General features: G+C 51.2%; 1 protein-coding gene across 3 annotated transcripts; it reads left to right on the top strand.

Annotated features, from left to right (window-relative positions):
• Positions 1–4,236: 4,236 nt before the first annotated feature.
• Positions 4,237–17,285, top strand: NAA40 (N-alpha-acetyltransferase 40, NatD catalytic subunit). Of its 3 annotated transcripts, XM_081153547.1 has the most exons (9): positions 4,237–4,374; positions 9,916–10,011; positions 10,946–10,998; positions 13,311–13,406; positions 13,494–13,652; positions 13,827–13,910; positions 14,306–14,383; positions 14,659–14,771; positions 16,669–17,285. In XM_081153547.1, exons 1-9 carry the CDS (start codon positions 4,369–4,371, stop codon positions 16,722–16,724), a joined length of 741 nt encoding a protein of 246 aa, XP_081009673.1. In that variant the 5' UTR covers positions 4,237–4,368; the 3' UTR covers positions 16,725–17,285. The 3 variants fall into 3 exon arrangements, with proteins under 3 accessions (XP_081009673.1, XP_081009675.1, XP_081009674.1); XM_081153549.1 differs by lacking the exon at positions 14,659–14,771; XM_081153548.1 differs by lacking the exon at positions 16,669–17,285 and having other exon boundaries at positions 14,659–14,893.

The following is a 17,285-nucleotide window of genomic DNA, read 5'->3' on the forward strand; positions in this document are numbered from 1 at the left end:
CCACATGGCCATCTCCTCTGTGTCTCTGTGTCTCTGTGTCTCAAACCTCTCTCTCCTTTCTCTTATAAGGACATCAGTCACTGGATTTAAAGCGAATCCTAAATCAAGGATGGTCTCATCCTGTGATCCTTAATCCTATTTCCAAACAAGGTCTCATTCACAGGCACCAGGGGTTAGAACTTCAACATATCTTTTTAGGGGACACAATTCAACCCAGTACAGGAGGCATCCCCATGGAGGGGCTGGTTGATGCCATGACCTAATATCTCCATCTGCTTTGGCTCAGGTGTCACCTCCTCTGGGGAGCCTGTTGTTATCTTTCCTTTGTGCCCCACAGGCCTGTGCCTGCCCCCATCACTGCCATTATTCCTTCAACTAACATTTACTGAGCACCCACTCCACATCAGTCAGGCACTGAGTTGGGTCCCAGGGGTACAGCAGTTAAGGTTGCCAAATTTAGATTTTTTTTTAAATTTTTTTTTTAGAGAGGGGAAGGGAGAGGGAGAGAGAGAGAGAAGCATTGATGTGAGAGTGATACATTGATCAGCTGCCTCCTGCCCACCCCCTGCCGGATCGAGCCTGCAACCTAAGCATGTGACCTGACTGGAATCCAACTGGGAACTTTTTGGTGCATGAAATGATGTCCAACCAATAGAGCCACAGCAGCCAGGGCTAGGTGGCCAAATTTAGCATATAAAAATACAGGGCATCCAGTGAATTTCAGACAAAGGTTGAGTTTAAGTTTGACCCATGTATTGTATCTAGAAATGCTAACAGCAGCAGGGGAGAGAAGTGCAGCCCCCAGCTGCAGGGTGCCTGCAGTCTCGCGGGGAGACAGCAAAGATAAGTGGCTCCAATGCTGTGTGACAGAGGACCAGGGGGCAAACAAGGCATCGGGAGACTCCAGGAAGTGTGACTGGGCCAGCTGTCCGAGCAAGAAAAAGGGCCCCAGGGGTGAGGAGGAAAGACACTTTAGGTGAAGGGAACAGCAGGGCCAAAGGTGGGCGTGGAGAGGGCGACTTGGCCAGGTGGGCAGCGGCCGAACACCCTAACTCCTAACAGTCTAGAACCTTGAAGTGCTTTAACTTGCCTGGCTAGAAGTGCAGTTTAGAAAGAGGGGGATCGTGGTGTCACGGATACCAAGGAAAAAACAGTCCTTCATGGAAAAGAGTAAATAATGCCAGAAGTCAGAGGGAGGCCCAGAAAGATAAGGACCTGGATGTGTCCCTTGAAATTAGCAAAACTGCTGGAGGCGGCAGGGAGAGGCTTCTGGTGGCGGCGGAGGTGGAAACTGAAGCCGGGCTGCGGAGGGTGGAGTCAGTGGCATGAGAAGTGAGGCAGTAGGGACAGGGTAGGCCACTTTTTCCAAATGCTTTTGAGTGAGAGGGAGGGCCAGCGCGGACTGGAGCTGGAGAGGAGCTGGGTTGAGAGGCTGAAGGAGGCGGGGAGGCCTCCAGGGAGGGGCCCTGAGGGGATGAAGCCCAGAGTAGTCTGGCCTTGGAGGAGGCTTAGCTCCCCAGGTGGCAGGAAGCGGAGGGTGGGGAGCATTCAGATTCTTTTTGGGAAATCAAGGAACTCTCAGAGCCAGCTGATCACATAGTACAAAGTCTGCTGTGCTGTGACACGCCCGCCCCTGGGCAGGGTTATCTCCCAAGCCTGTTCTTCAGCTCAGATGACAACATGGAGCACAAAGTGGCCCTGAGCCTGTGCTGAACAAATGAACAAATGAATAGCTGGGAGCAGCTGAGGGCACTAGAGTGACAGGAGGGCAAAGGACAGTATTTGGGGAGTGGCTGTCTTGGGATGAAGGGAAGGAGAAGGAAGAGGAGTCCAGGAAGGAGGTGGGAGGCGTGCAGGGGCAGAGGGGGGGAGACAGTGTCCCTGTGCAGAGGGTCAGAGAGGAGGAGAGTGGAGAAGGGCCCCTGGGCCCTGCGTGGGAGCTGGAGGGAGTGGCTAATGCAGTGTAGACAGGCTGGTCAATAGGGGCAGATGTTGGGCAGGGAATAGAGGAAGGGAGGGAGGGGCAGGGGCAGAGATAGTGGGGACATGGACTTTTGTCCGTGGGAAGGGATTTCTTTCCTGCCCCAGGCCATGCCAGGTGCTATCCACCATTCCATCTCATTTAATTCTCAGAAACCCCACGGGAAAGATGGCGAAATAATTGCTATGTGTAATCTCACTGTAGAAAGAAGGAAACTGAGTCTCAGAAACTTTAGTTACCTTGCCCCAATGTAGCAGGGAGGGCGTTTAACGCCAGACCATTCTGACTCCAAAGCAAGCTCTGTCTACTATCCCAGGAGACTTGAGCAGGGCAGAGCCTTTAATCGGGGGCAGCTCCAGGGATACTGCTGTGGGGCAGGAATAGGGCCTTGGTCTTTCTCAGCCTTTTGAGGTGCCTAGATGATGCCACCTCCCCAAGAGACTACTGGACTCATCTCCCAAGCCTTTTGTCAGGTGTCCAGCAAATTCCAGCAGCCTGGGGAGGGCGGGTGGACCCAAGAGTGGGAAGTGGCAGAAAAGACAGTACAAGATGTCACTTTGGCAGGCATTTGTTCCCTGAAACAGCTGCTCATGAACTTCAACATGTGTAGAGAGAGAAGAGAAGCCAAAGCAGGGAGGCGCACTGTGCTGGGGTGGGGGTTGGACCTCATTCCTACCTTGGTCCACTGCTTCAGGGGTCCTGGCTCTGAAAATACTGTCCCCCCCCCAAATCTCCTTGCCTCCTCCTCCTTCAAAGGTAACTTGAGTTTTCTCCACCTTGGCCACTCTCCTCTGACCCTTAGCTCCCTCTTTTGGTCCCCAGAGTGTCAGCAACAAGATTTTCTGACTGAGGAACAGGATACAGGCTGAAGATCCGTTCTAGTCCACCTGCATCCCTCCAAGTCCCACCCAGCTTCATCCAGCTTAAAATACTGTCCATATGCTTACTGCGCTCAAATGTTTCTCTCCTGCCTGAGTTCCAGACTCTGCTTACTCCACATGTCCATGTGAACATCTAAAAACCATCTCAAAACAGGCATGGTCCAAATTGAATTTGATCCTACCTGCAGAACTCTCAGAAGCCAAGACTCTGGCTCCTCCCTTGGATTTTCTGGGGATGGGTCCCAGGGGTGTGCACAGTGCACAAGCTCTCTGGGTAATTTTTTAAAATATATTTTTTAATTGATTTCAGAGAGAGGAAGGGAGAGGGAGAGATAGAAACATCAACGATGAGTTATTGATTGGCTCCCTCCTGCACGCCCCCTGCTGGGGATGGAGCTCGAAACCCGGGCATGTGCCCTGACCAGGAATCAAACGCAATCTCTTGGATCCTAGGTGGATGCTCAACGCTGAGCCACGGCAGCTGGGCCTCCCGGGGGAATTTTAATGCAGGTCATGTAGGGGTCACATTTTGGTCTTCTGGAATAGACTGAAATACTGTCCAGGATGCCTGGGGTCTCATTTTCACACCACCACCCACTCTTCATTTAATAGTTGTTACGTGCCTGTCTCCTCTCTAAACAGTGTCTTGGACTGCAGCGGCACCTTGCTCTTCTCTGTGGCCCGTCAGCACCGCGTAGATGCCAGTCAATGTTTATTGAAAGTGCAAATGAATGGAGGGTGAATGAATGGTGACAAGATGGATGAATGAATAACAGGACTCTGGTTAGAAAGGAATTTCAAGAGTTCACGATCTAGGTGGGAAGGTTTCCAAAGACTTCCCCTGTGCCCTGGCCAGTGTGGCTCAGTTGGTTGGAGCCTCATCCAGCAAACCAAAAGGTTGTACGAGTGGGGGAGGCAACTCATCCATGTCTCTCCCCCACTGATGTTTCTTTCTCTCTCTCCTTTCCTCTCTCTAAAATCAATTAAAACAACAAAAAAAGACTTCCCCTGTGCCCAGAGTTGCAGGAGGGGCTGGTACTTCAGAGGTCGTGACGGTTTGGTTGGCTCCAGGCCAGGCGGGGCCGCAGAGATGCTGAGCGCCAGGGCTGCGAGGCCACCCACCCGGCTGCCCAGAGGCGAGCTTCCCTCTCAGCGTGGCGCAGCCGTTGCCATAGCTACAGATGCAGCCTCTCGAGGAGGGGGCGGGCCCAGGGCTACGTCATTCTTAGCGCGACGCTGCTCTGCGACTCCCGCCTCTTCTGGGCTGCGAGACCCTCGGCCCGCCCCTCGAGCTCTCCACCTGCACGCCTCCCCGGGTTCCCTCGCTCCCGGGCTGTGCGCAGGCGCGGTGCCCACCAGGGCGCGCCGGGGAGCCCGCGAGGCGCATGCGCGGTGCGGGGCCCGCCGTCGCTCTGCTGTCGCCGCTGCCACCGTAGCCGCCGTTGCCGCCTCCCTGCCGGCAAGTGTGGGAAGGAGGAGCTGAGGGCCGCTGCCACCGTTGCCGCCATGGGGGTGAGTGAGGCAGGGAGAGGAGACGCGAGCGCCCGGAGAGCTCCCCGCTCCATTCGCTCCTTGCGCCCTCATTGTTCCTGAACCCCCCTTTTACGTGACCTCCCAAGCCCCTTTGGCCTCACGTGCCCCCTAACCCCCAAACCACCCGACTCCCCCATTCTAAGTGTCCCCGCGCCGGACCCATCCCGGGAATCCCCTGGGGAGCCCCCTTCTCCCAGCCCCACCCCCGCGGGTGCCCCCCGCCCTTCGCGTCGCCGAGTCCCCGCGGCCTTCCTAGCTGACCTGTGATCTTCTTGGCCTCCCCCTGCCCCCGCGCGCATCTTGGGGTATCCCCCCGACCCCAGGGGTCACTGTCACTTGGTTGTCACCGGCTTTGCGGTTTCCCACATCTTAGGTCAGCCCTGGCCTGGAGGCAACTGAGGCCGAGTAAAGAAGGCACCCAGCCAAGGTCACACAGACAGTGACTGGGGGCCACACCCCGACTCCGGTCTCCCGACCCCCTGTGCTGCGCTTCCCGCTACTCGGACTCTCAATAAAGCCGGTTCCCTTCCTCTCTTTCGAAACCTCTCCAGCAGGTTCCTCCTGCCTCTAAAACAGTTTCTTCCTTCCAACAGAGGCCTGCCTCTCCGGCCTCCTAGGCGCAGCGAGGTGGGGCTTATTATTCCCTGAGTTGTGAGCAGTCAGTACTGCAGGTGGCTTTGCAGGGGGAAGCTGTGAAGAAGGTGAGCAGGGGGCTGGTGAGGGCAACTGCCGACGGATAGTGACCACCTGTTCTGTGCAAGGCCGCCTGGAGGTGCATTTTATGCCCTTCTCTGGCACGTGCTGATAGAGGGTTGCCAGAAGTTATGCACATGCTTCTGTGGGTTCACTTTCCTAAGTCCCAAGTAGAATAGCATAAGTTACTCTCCTAAAAATGTAACTGGCCCTTCCTGTGTATATTATTAATTTTTCCATGGAATTTCCCCCACCTTTAGGGAGCCCTGACTTTGGAGCCAGAGCTACCTCAGTTCCAGCCCCATTCACTGCCTAGCAGCATGATACTGTGCCAGTGACATGGCTTTTGTGAATGTGAATTTCCTCATTTATGTGATAAGGATGATGGTACCCCCCCCTTAGGGTAGATGTAAGGATTAAATGAGATAGTGGATGTAAATAGCCAAATAGATGCCTCTTAAGTAGTGGCTGTTATTTTTGCCTGCATTCTCAGTCTTTATTTTGTTTATCTAGAATAGATTTGTACTATTTTTACTTTAACCCATTGAGTTTGTCCCTACTGTTACTAACCTAGATTTTTTTTTCTCATTCAAGTAGTTATTGACTGAACAAATCAACTTGTTACACAAAAATAGTTGTCTAACCCTTGTCAAAGCACTTTATGTAGTCCATGTCAAAACCCATTCATCATGTTTCAAGAAGGATGGTTTTGGTTACTATGTATTTCATATGTAGAAAATCAAGCCTAGAGACTTTCGGCATAGTTAACCTAGACTTAGGTGAAAGGTCCCAGACCCAGCTTTTGTTGAAAGGAAATGAAACCTGTGTGCCCAGTATCACTCGTTAAGTATCTACACAGCATCAGCCACTGTAGACTGAGCAGAAAACAAGAAGCATAACATTCCATTCTGGGTCAGCACTTCCTCCTTGGCTGAGCTGAAGTAGTAAGCCTCAGAGATACTGTGATCGTTGCTTCCTTTAGGGCCCCGTCTCATCACTCATACTTTACAAATGTGTTTCTCAGAACGGCCCCTACCTAGTCTGGTCTGGCCTAAAACTCACTGTAAAAGACAGAGTTAGATTTTCCTCTCTGAAACAGCTGCAACTTCTAATTATCCTCATTCCTCATAGGTGGGGGCCGTGGACACCCCACTTCAGTGTCAGGACGGTCATCATAGTGGTCACCTTTGAGCAGAGGGCCATGCTCCATTTGGCAGCCTGACCTCAGGCTAAGAGAGAGTGGCATCAGATAGAGCACCATTTTCTTCAAAGTTCTTTTAGCCCTTGCTGCCACACATTTCTTTTAGGAATTAGAATTTAGGTATCTCCCTTTGCCCAAAGCAGAGGTTCTTTTCGGATCTTGGATACTTTGTGGGATACAGGCATTAACACTGAAAATCTAGGAGATGCCAAATTCCTTTTCTGAAAGGTGCCTCCTGCCCCCATCTGGGTGTTTTTTGTTTCTTTACACTTCTCCACATCAGAGAACTGAATGTGGAGATACTATTTTCATAGGAATAGCAAGGGGAGGGGTTTTATGACTGCATGTGAAAACACGTCACACTTCCTAATGTGTCATATAAATGTAATTGGTATAGTAGTGGAAGGAGCATGGACTCTAGGGTTCAGACCTGGATTCAGTCTTGGATGATTTGTCAGGTATGAATTGAGTATCTGCTGTTTGCCGAGCTCTGGGTGTAAATTGGCAAATAAAGCAGATGTGACCTCGACCTCATGGAGTGTATGGTCTGGTGGGGGTGGAGGGCAGTGATAATAGGAGGGCCTCTTTGAGAACTCTGTGACCCTGAAAGTTATCTAACCTCTCTGTGCCTCAGTTTTCTCATTAGAGAAGTGGGCACACATACCGTGCTGAGATATTGTGAAGATTAAAATAAATTATCTTTATTAAAGCACAAGCAGAGTGTCTGACACTAGTGAGTCCTTGTTAGCCCCATTTTATGGATGAGGAAATTGAGGTTCAGAGAAACCTTGCTGAAAAAGAGATTAAATAATTTGTCCAAAGTTGCACAGCTACCAAAGAGAAGAGCTGAGAATCAAATCCAGGTCTCCTGACTCAAAATCCCACACTCTTTATTATATAAAGCTCCTTTGGGAAAGACACTTAACCGCAATGAGCTTTACTGTTCACTGTGCTTATTTCCTATTTTAATTAGGAGAATTTTTCTGTGTCCCTGCAGGATAGTCTTACCTCCACTACGTAGGGCAAAGCTAATTGGAACAGTAGGAGTCCACTTTTCCTAGGGTGTGCTAGGTTTGAGGGGGAACTCCTGCCTGTCTGGCCCAGCCTGCTGCAGCCTGCCTCATACCCTGTGTGCAGGCAGCAAAGTGCTGAAGGGGCTCTTTCATTATCTGCAGTCTGGGGTCATGGCAGCCCCAAGCCTCACTCCAAGGATTCCCTGGCTCGCCTGTTCCCCTCCATGAATGAGCCTATAAATCTGGAGGCCTGGGGTTGGCCCTCCTGCTGCTTGTGCTTAGGAATTACTTACTTCATGTGCTTAGAAATGAGATCCTATGGAGGGAACCCATGTTTCAGTGCTCTCTGGGTCCCCGGAGTCAAGCTTTCCTTCCAGCGCCTTTGATCCTTCAGCTCTGTATCTTGTTAAGAGAGAGCTAGCATGCTGGTTGGAGGAAGGGAGCTTGCTTCTGCTGTGAAGGTGTGCTGACTTCTGACTGTCCTTACAACTGTTCTGTGAGGCCGACATTGCATTCCCATTTTTCTGGAGATGGAGCTGCTTTCTCAAGTCATGCAGGGGGTGACAAGAGGAATATTGGCCTGGCCTGAGTGATGCCAAAGCTCATGTTCTTTCTGCTCCATCACACAGTCCTGGAGACCTGTCTTAGGTTTTTCTGCTCCTACCTCAGTATGGAGATGGGGCTTGAGGGTGGCACGGTGTGGGCATGTCATACCAGCCATTACCAAGCCAGAAGAGTAATGAGAAATGAATTGCTGAATAGCTGCCTTGGGGGCTTTTGAGGTCTCATCTTGACCTTAACCTTGGCCGGACTGAGAAGATCTTTGGCACTGACGTAGGCTCTCCCAGTGGGAGATAGCAGGGCTGGTGGAACAAACACTGGCTCTGCAGCCCAGCCCTTGGGATTGAGTCTTCCCTCTGCCATTTACTCTCTGGGGAACTCCGAATGAGTCACACCAGCCCTTTGAGCCTTGGTTTCCTCATGTGTAAGGGAGGTCATATTTTTTGCCCTGGGAGGTGAACCAGATAATTGTGAAAGCACTTTGCAAGCTGAGTGCATCTCAGCATTGTCTGGAAACCCAAGCAAAAGATGGATGCTCTAAAACCTGTGCAGTAGACAGGCTAGTTCTGTGTCCAAATCCCAGCATTGTGAAGACAGTTTGTTTTCTTGTTTGTTCCTTCCTCTGAGAAGTAAGAACTGGGATCTAGCCTGGCTTCCAGCATGGTGCTCAGCCTACAGATAACAAATAGCTGGTGTTGGACGAGTTTATACCTAGAAGAGCAATCCCTGTGAGTTCCTGGTATCTGAACTCTTGCCTCCTGGTTTCTTGAAGTAGGAGTCAAACAATGTCATTCCTGGGGGAACCGAGGGTAGAATTTATTCTGAGAAATGTTCCCAGCAGCTGTTTTTTCAACTTGCCCTTTCCTGGGACCAATCAGTGTCCACTAAGGTGTGACTGGAGGTAGTAGAACCTCTCTCTGATGAGCTCAGCCATCTTACCAGTGCCTTTGGGGTGCCTCTGGACTCAGCTGGGTGGGTGAGCACCTGCAGATGTGTGTGCTGCTCTGGTTCTTGGGTGTGAGGATGAGAACTGTCATTTATTGAGCATGTGCTATGTTAACCCTCATGGGCTTAACACCTCCAGGTAGGTATTAAGGGCCCCACTCATTAGATGAAATGGGCTGTGTTTTGCCTGAAGACCACAGGGACTGAAGAGCAGAAAGAAGCTTTGGATAAGATCTGTCAGACTCCAGAGCTGGGCTCTTTCCCTGTGTTAGCAGCTTTTTACAGGACAAGAGGGTCCATTTAGGCCTGAGAGAACCCCACACGAGCCTCAGAATGGGATCTACTCTAGCTGCAGTTGTGTGTGGTTTACTGTTGCCACTCTCTGCAAGGACAGCCTGCCTTTGCCCCTCCCTGCTGCCTGTGTGGCTGCAATTTGGCCTTGTTGACCACATGTCAGCATGTCTCTGTCCCCAGGTGAATGCCTTGGGGCCCTTCACTCTGCCCTGTTGCTACTAGGTGCCCAGTGTGCCTGCCACTCATTGGCCTTGGTTGAGCCGCACTTCTGGGGAATGGCTCTGTCCCCTTAACCAGAGTGCCTTCGCCCTAGCTGAAAAAGGGTCCCAGCTCCCAGAGGGGCTGCCCCAGACCAGAGCTTTGTCTCCTGAAGCTGGAAGAGACTGAAAAGGCTTTGAATACTTACACATAGGAACAGCTACCTCAGATGCCATCTCTTCCCTGAAACCTGCCCTGAATCTATCTGAAATGAGTTGTTCCCTTCTTAGGAGGGAATGGGTAAGTGAATGATTCTTAGGCATCTGCCTGGAGCGTGGAGTATTGTCTCGTGCTCTCACAGTGACCCAACAGTCCCACGAGTCAGTACTCTTCCTGACAAGGAAGCTAAGTCTAGTGATGCTCTCAAAGTCTCACGACTAGAACACTCTTGGGTCTTTTGCAGCCCAACAAGTGTATGGCAGCCAGGATTGAAAGTTCCTGCTGCTGAGGCCAGGTCTGTGGATGCAGGGACAGACCCTTCCGTTTCTCAAAGGGAAAGTCAAGCCTTTGGTTGACCACAGCCCTTTAAGCCAACTTTGCTTTTCTCTGTTGCAGAGGAAGTCAAGCAAAGCAAAGGAGAAGAAGCAGAAGAGGTTGGAGGAGCGAGCAGCCATGGATGCCGTCTGTGCCAAAGTGGACGCAGCCAACAGGGTGACTCCCTTCTTCCCAATCCCTCCCTCTGGTGACTTCAACTTGGTTTTTAATTTTACTTCTTTTGGCGCCACCATGTGGCAGAATTGTGTTAAATGAGCCAAGATGAGCCTGGGCGAGTTTCCAGGTGGGCCAGCGATTGGGCCCCATGTGCAGGGAAATGTGGATTCAAATGGAAGTGGCTGCTCCTCTCTGTGGGTCTCCTTACCAGTAGTAGAGGGTCTGGAGATATTTTTGTCAGGATTTTGCATTTTGGGGAGGAAACCTCCCTCATAAAATGTGGTATAATTTTCTCATTCATTCCTTCAAACATTTATTGACTGCCCATGAAGTACCAGAGGCTATTCTTGAACCAGGAAGATGCACCCACCTGGTTTCAAGGGGCTGCAGTTAGAGGAGGGGTAGCTGTGAACCTAAGCACCACATGGGCCCGGATTTCAAACTGAACCAGAGAGATTCTGATCATCTTTCCTGCCCCTTCATATCCCATTTTTTCTTGTTCTTTTAGCCCCCTCCGTAAGCAGTCCATGTTTATAAGGATATGGCTCAGGAATGTGATTTTCCGTTTTGGGTTTTGACCAGGTGAGATTAGGTGGGGGCTTCTTAGAAGTACACAGGAAGGTCAAGTGATCTCTCTCCTTTGGGTAGGTGAGTAGTGAGCAGGTTGTATGCCCATAGGCTAGTACTAGTTCTAGGCTAGTAAAGTCTCCTCCTGTCCTGTCAGTGAGCTAACTCAACTCTCTTTGGCCCCCTTGCCAAAGCCTCCCTCTTACATGTGATTTCAGAGCTGAGGCAGGTGGAGAGTCCATGTGAGGGGTGCACCTGGTGCAGGAGCTAAGCCTCACAATGTGGGTCTGCCCAGCATCGGACGTCAGGGCAGACGCGCGACTCTGCCAGCGTGTTTGTGCTACTCCTCTTTTCTTTCCCTCCACAGCTGGGAGACCCTTTAGAGGCTTTTCCGGTGTTCAAGAAATATGACCGAAATGGGTGAGTGGTCAGCATCCCTAACCTTCGCCTCTGAGTGTCTTCAGGAACCCACCTTTCCAGAGCAGGTGTCTCAGACTCACAGTTTCCTCTTCTTCATTAGGAAATAGCAGAAACGGCGGCTAGTGCCTGTTGATGTAAAATCCCCCAGTTAGGGTGATGGAGGAGTCCACAAATGAGCAGAGGTTGCATGGTCTCAGACTGACGTCCCTAGACCTTGTTATTCTCTCCGGACAATGAATCACAGAGCTAAAACTCTTAAAAATCATCTAGGCTGACTCATACAGGGGGAAACAGGCTCGGAGGACTTGAATGAGATTTCTGAGTTTACAGTTTCTCTCTGGCAGCCGCAGGGGCTTTTAATTCCAATCCAGTGCTCTTTCTCCCGAGTGTATAGTATAATTGTTAAAAGCCACTTACTGTCTTTGTGACCCTGGACAAATTACTTAACCTCTTTGTGCCTCAATTTTCTAATAAGAAATGGGTCTAACAGTAGTATCTTCCTAATGCAGTCATCAGGAGGATTAGATGTAAAGCATTAGTGCCTGGAGCACACTAAAAGCTAGATCAGTGTTAGCTGTTACTACTACTGTTATTACTGATCCAATTTACTGTGGGATCTGCATAAAACCCCTCCCCTTTCGGTCCTCTTGGTTTATAAAATAGAAAGCCTAATCTGTTTTACCAGAGATGCGTTGGCTGGGGGGGAAATGGGGGTTATGGTTTTAGAGAATCACAGCTGTGGGTTTGAATCATAACTGTGCCTCTTATTAACTGTACTTAGACAAGTCAGTCATACTCTGAAAGCCTCATTTTTTAATCTCTTAAATGGAGTGAAGATGCCAAACTTGCAGTTGTTTTAAGGAGGAAAGAATGTATCTAGCTCTGTAAATAGCAGCTGGTATGAGTAGTTTAATGAACAAGATAGACAAATGTAAATATATGAAGTATGAAGCAAAGACTAGTAGGAAGCACTATATTTGCCTTTCATAGCTGTGTCTGAATTTCATCATATCACATTAGTTTATTCATTCTTCTCTCTGCCTGTGATCAGATGCAGTACAGTTCCTGAGGTTGCTTTAATTCAGCTTCTGGGGAGGCCTTTGACATAGTTTAGAGATCTCTTCCTGTGATAGTTCTTAATGTTCCATATTCCACATTCCCACTGACTTCCAGAAATATGGAACAGCTCTGAGGCAGTCATTGCCAGCCAACGCTGGGCTCCTTCAGTGCCTGGAATTTTGTGTGTTTGTGTGGCTGTGATCCTACTTTCATGAACTTAAAGAACTCAGAGTAGCAGAGAATTTATACATGTGAACCGCCCTTTGGGAAATACACAGCTGAGACAGATGCAGTGCTGTGTTTGGGCATTTCTTACTACTACATGTTCACTATTTACAAAGAAAGGAAGACTCTCGAGTTAGGAAGTTTCAAATTTACAAGCCTGAGCACATGTGCAGCTCACATGGTGCACCACTCAGCATAGGTGAGGTGGGAACATCCTCTGAGGGGTTGTGTCAAAGGTCACTGAAAGATACTGGTATGGGAGCTCCATAAGGACTTGAAGTTGCTGACTTCAGTCCCTTCAGAATGTGGCACTACCTAGAGAATGTGAGTTACCAGTTTGGCCGAGGTATTGAACTATGATTTACTTGTTTCATGTAGAAGTAAATGGCAGATTGTGATACCTAATGACTACAGCACTTGTTAGTTTAGGAAAACAGTGTGGGATTAGACCTGTTCTGCTCTGATCAGCTGAGAGCACCTGTGTTGTCCTTAGACGAGGTGGCAGGCAGCACTCAGAGGGGGTGTCAGCCGTAGTCTTCTTAGAGGGGCTGGAGGTCACCCAGATGCTTTCAAAGGAGAGTGGTAGATAAGAAGGAAGAGCTCCCAGGGGAGTCCAGTGAGGAGTCTGTTCAGGATGAAAGCAACAGGAAATACGCCTGAGGGCAGGAGCTAAGGGAACAGAGAAGACTCAAGTGTTTGTAACAAAGTACAGAAGACAGGGTGGAGGGAGCAAAGAGGCAGCAGAGAGGGACAGAAGTTTATAACGAGCGAGTCTGATAAGGGCCCTGCAGGGGAGGCAGGAAATGGCACTTGTGGTCAGGTGGTGGGCCTGTGATGACAGTTGTTAATCTTGGCCCAAAAGGCTTAGGTCCTTAACAGGCATCTTTTGTAGTCATGTCCAGGGAGGCAAGGCAAGGCTTGGCAATTCTGTGTAGATTAACAGACCAGGCACCCTTTTTGTTAGGCTTTCTGGGCAGTGGGGCAGCACTGGGCTGGAGCCAGCTTCAAATACTTCCTTTTCTTCTCAGGTTAAACGTCTCCATTGAATGTAAGCGAGTGTCTGGACTGGAGCCAACCACCGTGGACTGGGCCTTTGACCTGACCAAAACCAACATGCAAACCATGTGAGCACGCCCTTACCTCAGGGTCTCTTCTCCAGGCTGGCTTTCCTCTCCCATGGTTCCGGTCCTGACTGCCCCCCACTTCCCCAGGTATGAGCAAAGCGAGTGGGGCTGGAAGGACCGAGAAAAACGGGAGGAAATGACAGATGACCGAGCCTGGTACCTCATCGCTTGGGAAAACAGTTCCGTCCCCGTTGCTTTTTCTCACTTCCGGTTTGACGTGGAGTGTGGGGATGAAGTCCTGTACTGGTAGGAGCTCGGCTTGCGGTGCGGTGTGGGGAGGAGACCCTGGTGTTGCCCTGGGCACTCCAGCTGGGTGGCACAGTCCACTGTGCCTGTCAGTCTGTGGGCTGCCAGGGGCCACAGGCTCCTCTGACGGGCCCTGCAGCCCCTTCACGCTCATGTCTCTGCTTTCTCCACCAGCTATGAAGTGCAGTTGGAAAGCAAGGTGCGGCGGAAAGGCCTGGGGAAGTTCCTCATACAGATTCTGCAGCTCATGGCCAATAGGTAAGGGCCACTGCATGTGTCACACAATTGGAAGGAGCTGCCTGACTTGTCTGCTGTTCTGTGTGACTCCGTGGAGGACAAGGCTCACGGGAATGTTTCAGAAGAAAGGCGTCTAGAACCCTCTCAGCAAGATATTCCCTGTCCTGCTGTGACCCCAGATTTTGTACATGCACCTCAGTGCACAGTGGGGATGCAGAGAGGAAGTGGAGAAGCTGGTCAGGTGGGGGTGGGGGCTACTGCCCGTACAGTCTCATCAGCCCCTATCAGGGAAGCCCCAGGCAGAGGCTGGACTCAGGGCTCAGAAGTGCTTCTGAGGGGCAGGCAGAGGCCCGGGAGAGAAAGCATGACTTAGCAGCTGTCTCTTTCTACAAGGTATTCTCTCTGCTTTCTTCTAGCACACAGATGAAGAAGGTTATGTTAACCGTATTTAAGCACAATCATGGCGCCTACCAGTTCTTCAGAGAAGCGCTGCAGTAAGGAGCTGGGCCCTGGTGTGGGACTTTCCACCACACTGCCTTTTTCCTGGTCCTGGCCCCCATTCATCCTGATGCCTGAGCTCCTGTCCAGTGGTCATGAGGGTTGGGGGTTGGTGGATGACCTGGGGGTGTCCTCTGGCTTGATTTCCTGCCCTCTTCCTGCCCCCTCACTCCTAGGGGTCTCATGAGTATGGCTGGTGGAAAAGTTCTTGGGCCAGGGAGGAAGGCAGTCAGCTCCCTGCAACCAACCCTTTCCTCCTGCCTCCTTGCAGATTTGAAATCGATGATTCTTCCCCCAGCATGTCTGGTTGCTGTGGGGAGGACTGCTCCTACGAAATCCTGAGCCGGAGGACCAAGTTTGGGGACAGTCAGCATTCCCATGCGGGTGGGCACTGTGGTGGCTGTTGCCACTGAACTCCCAAGCCAGAACACTCTCTCCAAGGCCTGCCCTCTCCCCTGGTCTCATGCTACTTGCCAGGTGCCCTCAGAGCTGTGGCCTCCTCAGCCCTGCATGTGCCAGGCTGCGCCCTGAGAGCACAGAACCCTGGGAAGGAGTAGTCTGAGCTGCTCCTCCTCCTCTCTCCTAGAGAAACAGAGTGCCAGGAGGGAGCAGAGAGGAGAGGATGCTGAGGGATGAGCTGGTGGGGGCTGGGCATGAAGTCATCCTTGCATGGAGGCTGCCTTCTCACTCCACTCTTGTGCCCTTGAGTGTAAGATTCCCTGACTTCTCTGTAGCTGGGTTCCTGGACCCCCCCAACACACACACATACTTGGACAAATGGAGTGTTATACCCACCTTTATGGAAGTCCTGGAGCCTTGGGTCAGGGTTTGGCTGATCCTCAAAGAGAAATGGACTTGGTGTAAGGTCTGGGCTTAGAGAGGCTTCAGAGAGACTCCTGCTTCGTGCACGGAGTGCTCTGGTGGAGACTGGGAAGGTCTGTGCTGTAGCACAGGGAAGCACGGGAGCTCTTTCTAGCTGTGCTCATGCATCTGCAGTTAGAGTGGAGTCGTCCCAGGGGACCAGCCGACTCCAGGAGGAAGCTGCCTCCCTCTCTCCATCGCTGCCAGCGAGAGGGGCTGAGAGGACCAGGAAGAAGTTGCCGAGTGGGACCGACATTGCTTCTTTGGGCTTTTGGACTTTGCTGCATTTTGGACTTTGCTGCATTCTAAGCTTAATCTCTTGATCTTATGGCAGTGGCTCCAGTTTTTAATTCATAGGAAAAAGCCAGAGGTCCTGCCTGTCTCTCCATTGCCCCTCACTACTCTTTCTCCCCCTGCCTCTCACCCCCACCCCAGATACCTCTGTTCTTACTCTCCAGGGGGGGAATAACAGCAGGGAGCCCCTTGTCTTCTCCCACGAGGACCTCTCGTTCCTGGCATAGTCAGTGCCCTTTCCTCTCATATCTCGGTGCTGATAGCTCTCTGCAGGTGGGGCATCCCTCCCTCTTCAGAGAGCCCCCAGCCAGCAGCAGGCCCTCTGCCTGCGCTCCCCAGCCTCTCCCCTCGCTGCCTCAGTGAGGCACTAGTGTCACTGCCCTGGCCAGCAGCTCAGGCTGCAGCAGGGCCCGGGGCCGCCTAGGTGGCCACATCAGCTGCTTTCCTCTCTCTGGGATCACCCTGTGGCAGCGGCTGGAGCTGGGGAGGAGAAGGCCTTCCTCTTCTCACAGGATAGAGGGTGTGGGGTCAGAGCTTACACTTGCCCTAATCTCTAGGCCTTGTTCCCCCTCCAGGGAAAAAATGACCAAATCATTATCCAGGAAAAAGCACCTAATGCCTCCCTTAGACATCCTTGAGCTCTGCTTTAGGGAGTGTCTTAAAGCTCTAGCCTTTGTGAAGTCGCTGTCCTGGAGGTCTGTGGGTCCTCCTGACCTCAGAGGCTGCTCGCAGCCCACCCTCTGCCCTGACTCGGGCGTCTTTGCTGACAGATCTCCCCGGAGCTGTTCTTGCTTCTCCCCCAGCTCCCTGCCTGTGCGGGGGTCTGTGCACACAGCCTCCTTCACCCAGCCCAGCCCCGCTGAGCACTCCTCAATGCTCTTGACCCTGCCAGCTGTGAGATGGGTCACTCCCTTGGAGAGGGCCCTGTGGCTTTACACTGGAATAAGCCCACCCATGTCCTTGTCCTGCTGGCTCGGGGGATTTTACCCGAGGGAGAGAGTTTCAGTTTCTGGGAGGACATTGGTGGGCTTCCAAGAATCATGGAATGACAGAGCATGTTTAGGAAGAGTTTCCTCTAATCCCTGTCCCTCAAAGGACACAGAATGATAACTATTTATTGTCTTAGATCATGGATTTCTGATACCTCCCACTCAAGGGGACCAAAAGGAACCCCCAGTGTAAATCCCACATAAGGTGAGTTCAGTGTATGTTGTCTTTCCAATCATTGGACACCTGGCACCGAATCCATTTGGGGTGCTTGGTGCCATTCCCTGCTGGTCCAGCCTCTGCTGGCCACTTCCCGAAGGGCTGCCCTGGAGGTCAGGGCAGGGGCGGGCGAGGCACTGCCTGAGACTAGCAGGGCACTCTTGTCAGTGTTGAGCCCGTTCGGTTCTCACCCGCAGTCTTTCTCCACTTCCCAGGTCTTGGTTATGAGAAGCATAGCAGGCCTTTACGGGGCTTTTTTGTTTATCGTTCGTTTGGGGCACATTAAGATACTTTTTAAGATTTTTCTTTTAGTTGTATTCACTCTATTTCAGGTTATTTTTGTTGATGTCAAATGTGCATATGAATGTGTATGGTTTTTAACCCTTTCTGGGTTTTTTAGAGGAAACTTTGAAGATAAACTCCTCCTTGATATATATTTTTTCTTTAGCAACTTGTTATCACTGGAATCAAAGGGGAAAAGTGACCTCTTTTTGCATTGGTTGTATTTGTATGTCACAAATAAAAGATACTTTGTTC

This window comes from Miniopterus schreibersii (assembly GCF_964146895.1).
Source record: "Miniopterus schreibersii genome assembly, chromosome: 12".
Taxonomy (NCBI): Eukaryota; Metazoa; Chordata; class Mammalia; order Chiroptera; family Miniopteridae; genus Miniopterus; species Miniopterus schreibersii.

Excerpts from the sequence above, each read along its gene's own strand:
- NAA40 (XM_081153547.1), top strand. Across the intron at positions 13,653-13,826 it reads GGGGATGAAGTCCTGTACTG|CTATGAAGTGCAGTTGGAAA; the intron begins GTAGGAGCTCGG and ends TTTCTCCACCAG. Across the intron at positions 14,384-14,658 it reads TTCTTCAGAGAAGCGCTGCA|ATTTGAAATCGATGATTCTT; the intron begins GTAAGGAGCTGG and ends GCCTCCTTGCAG.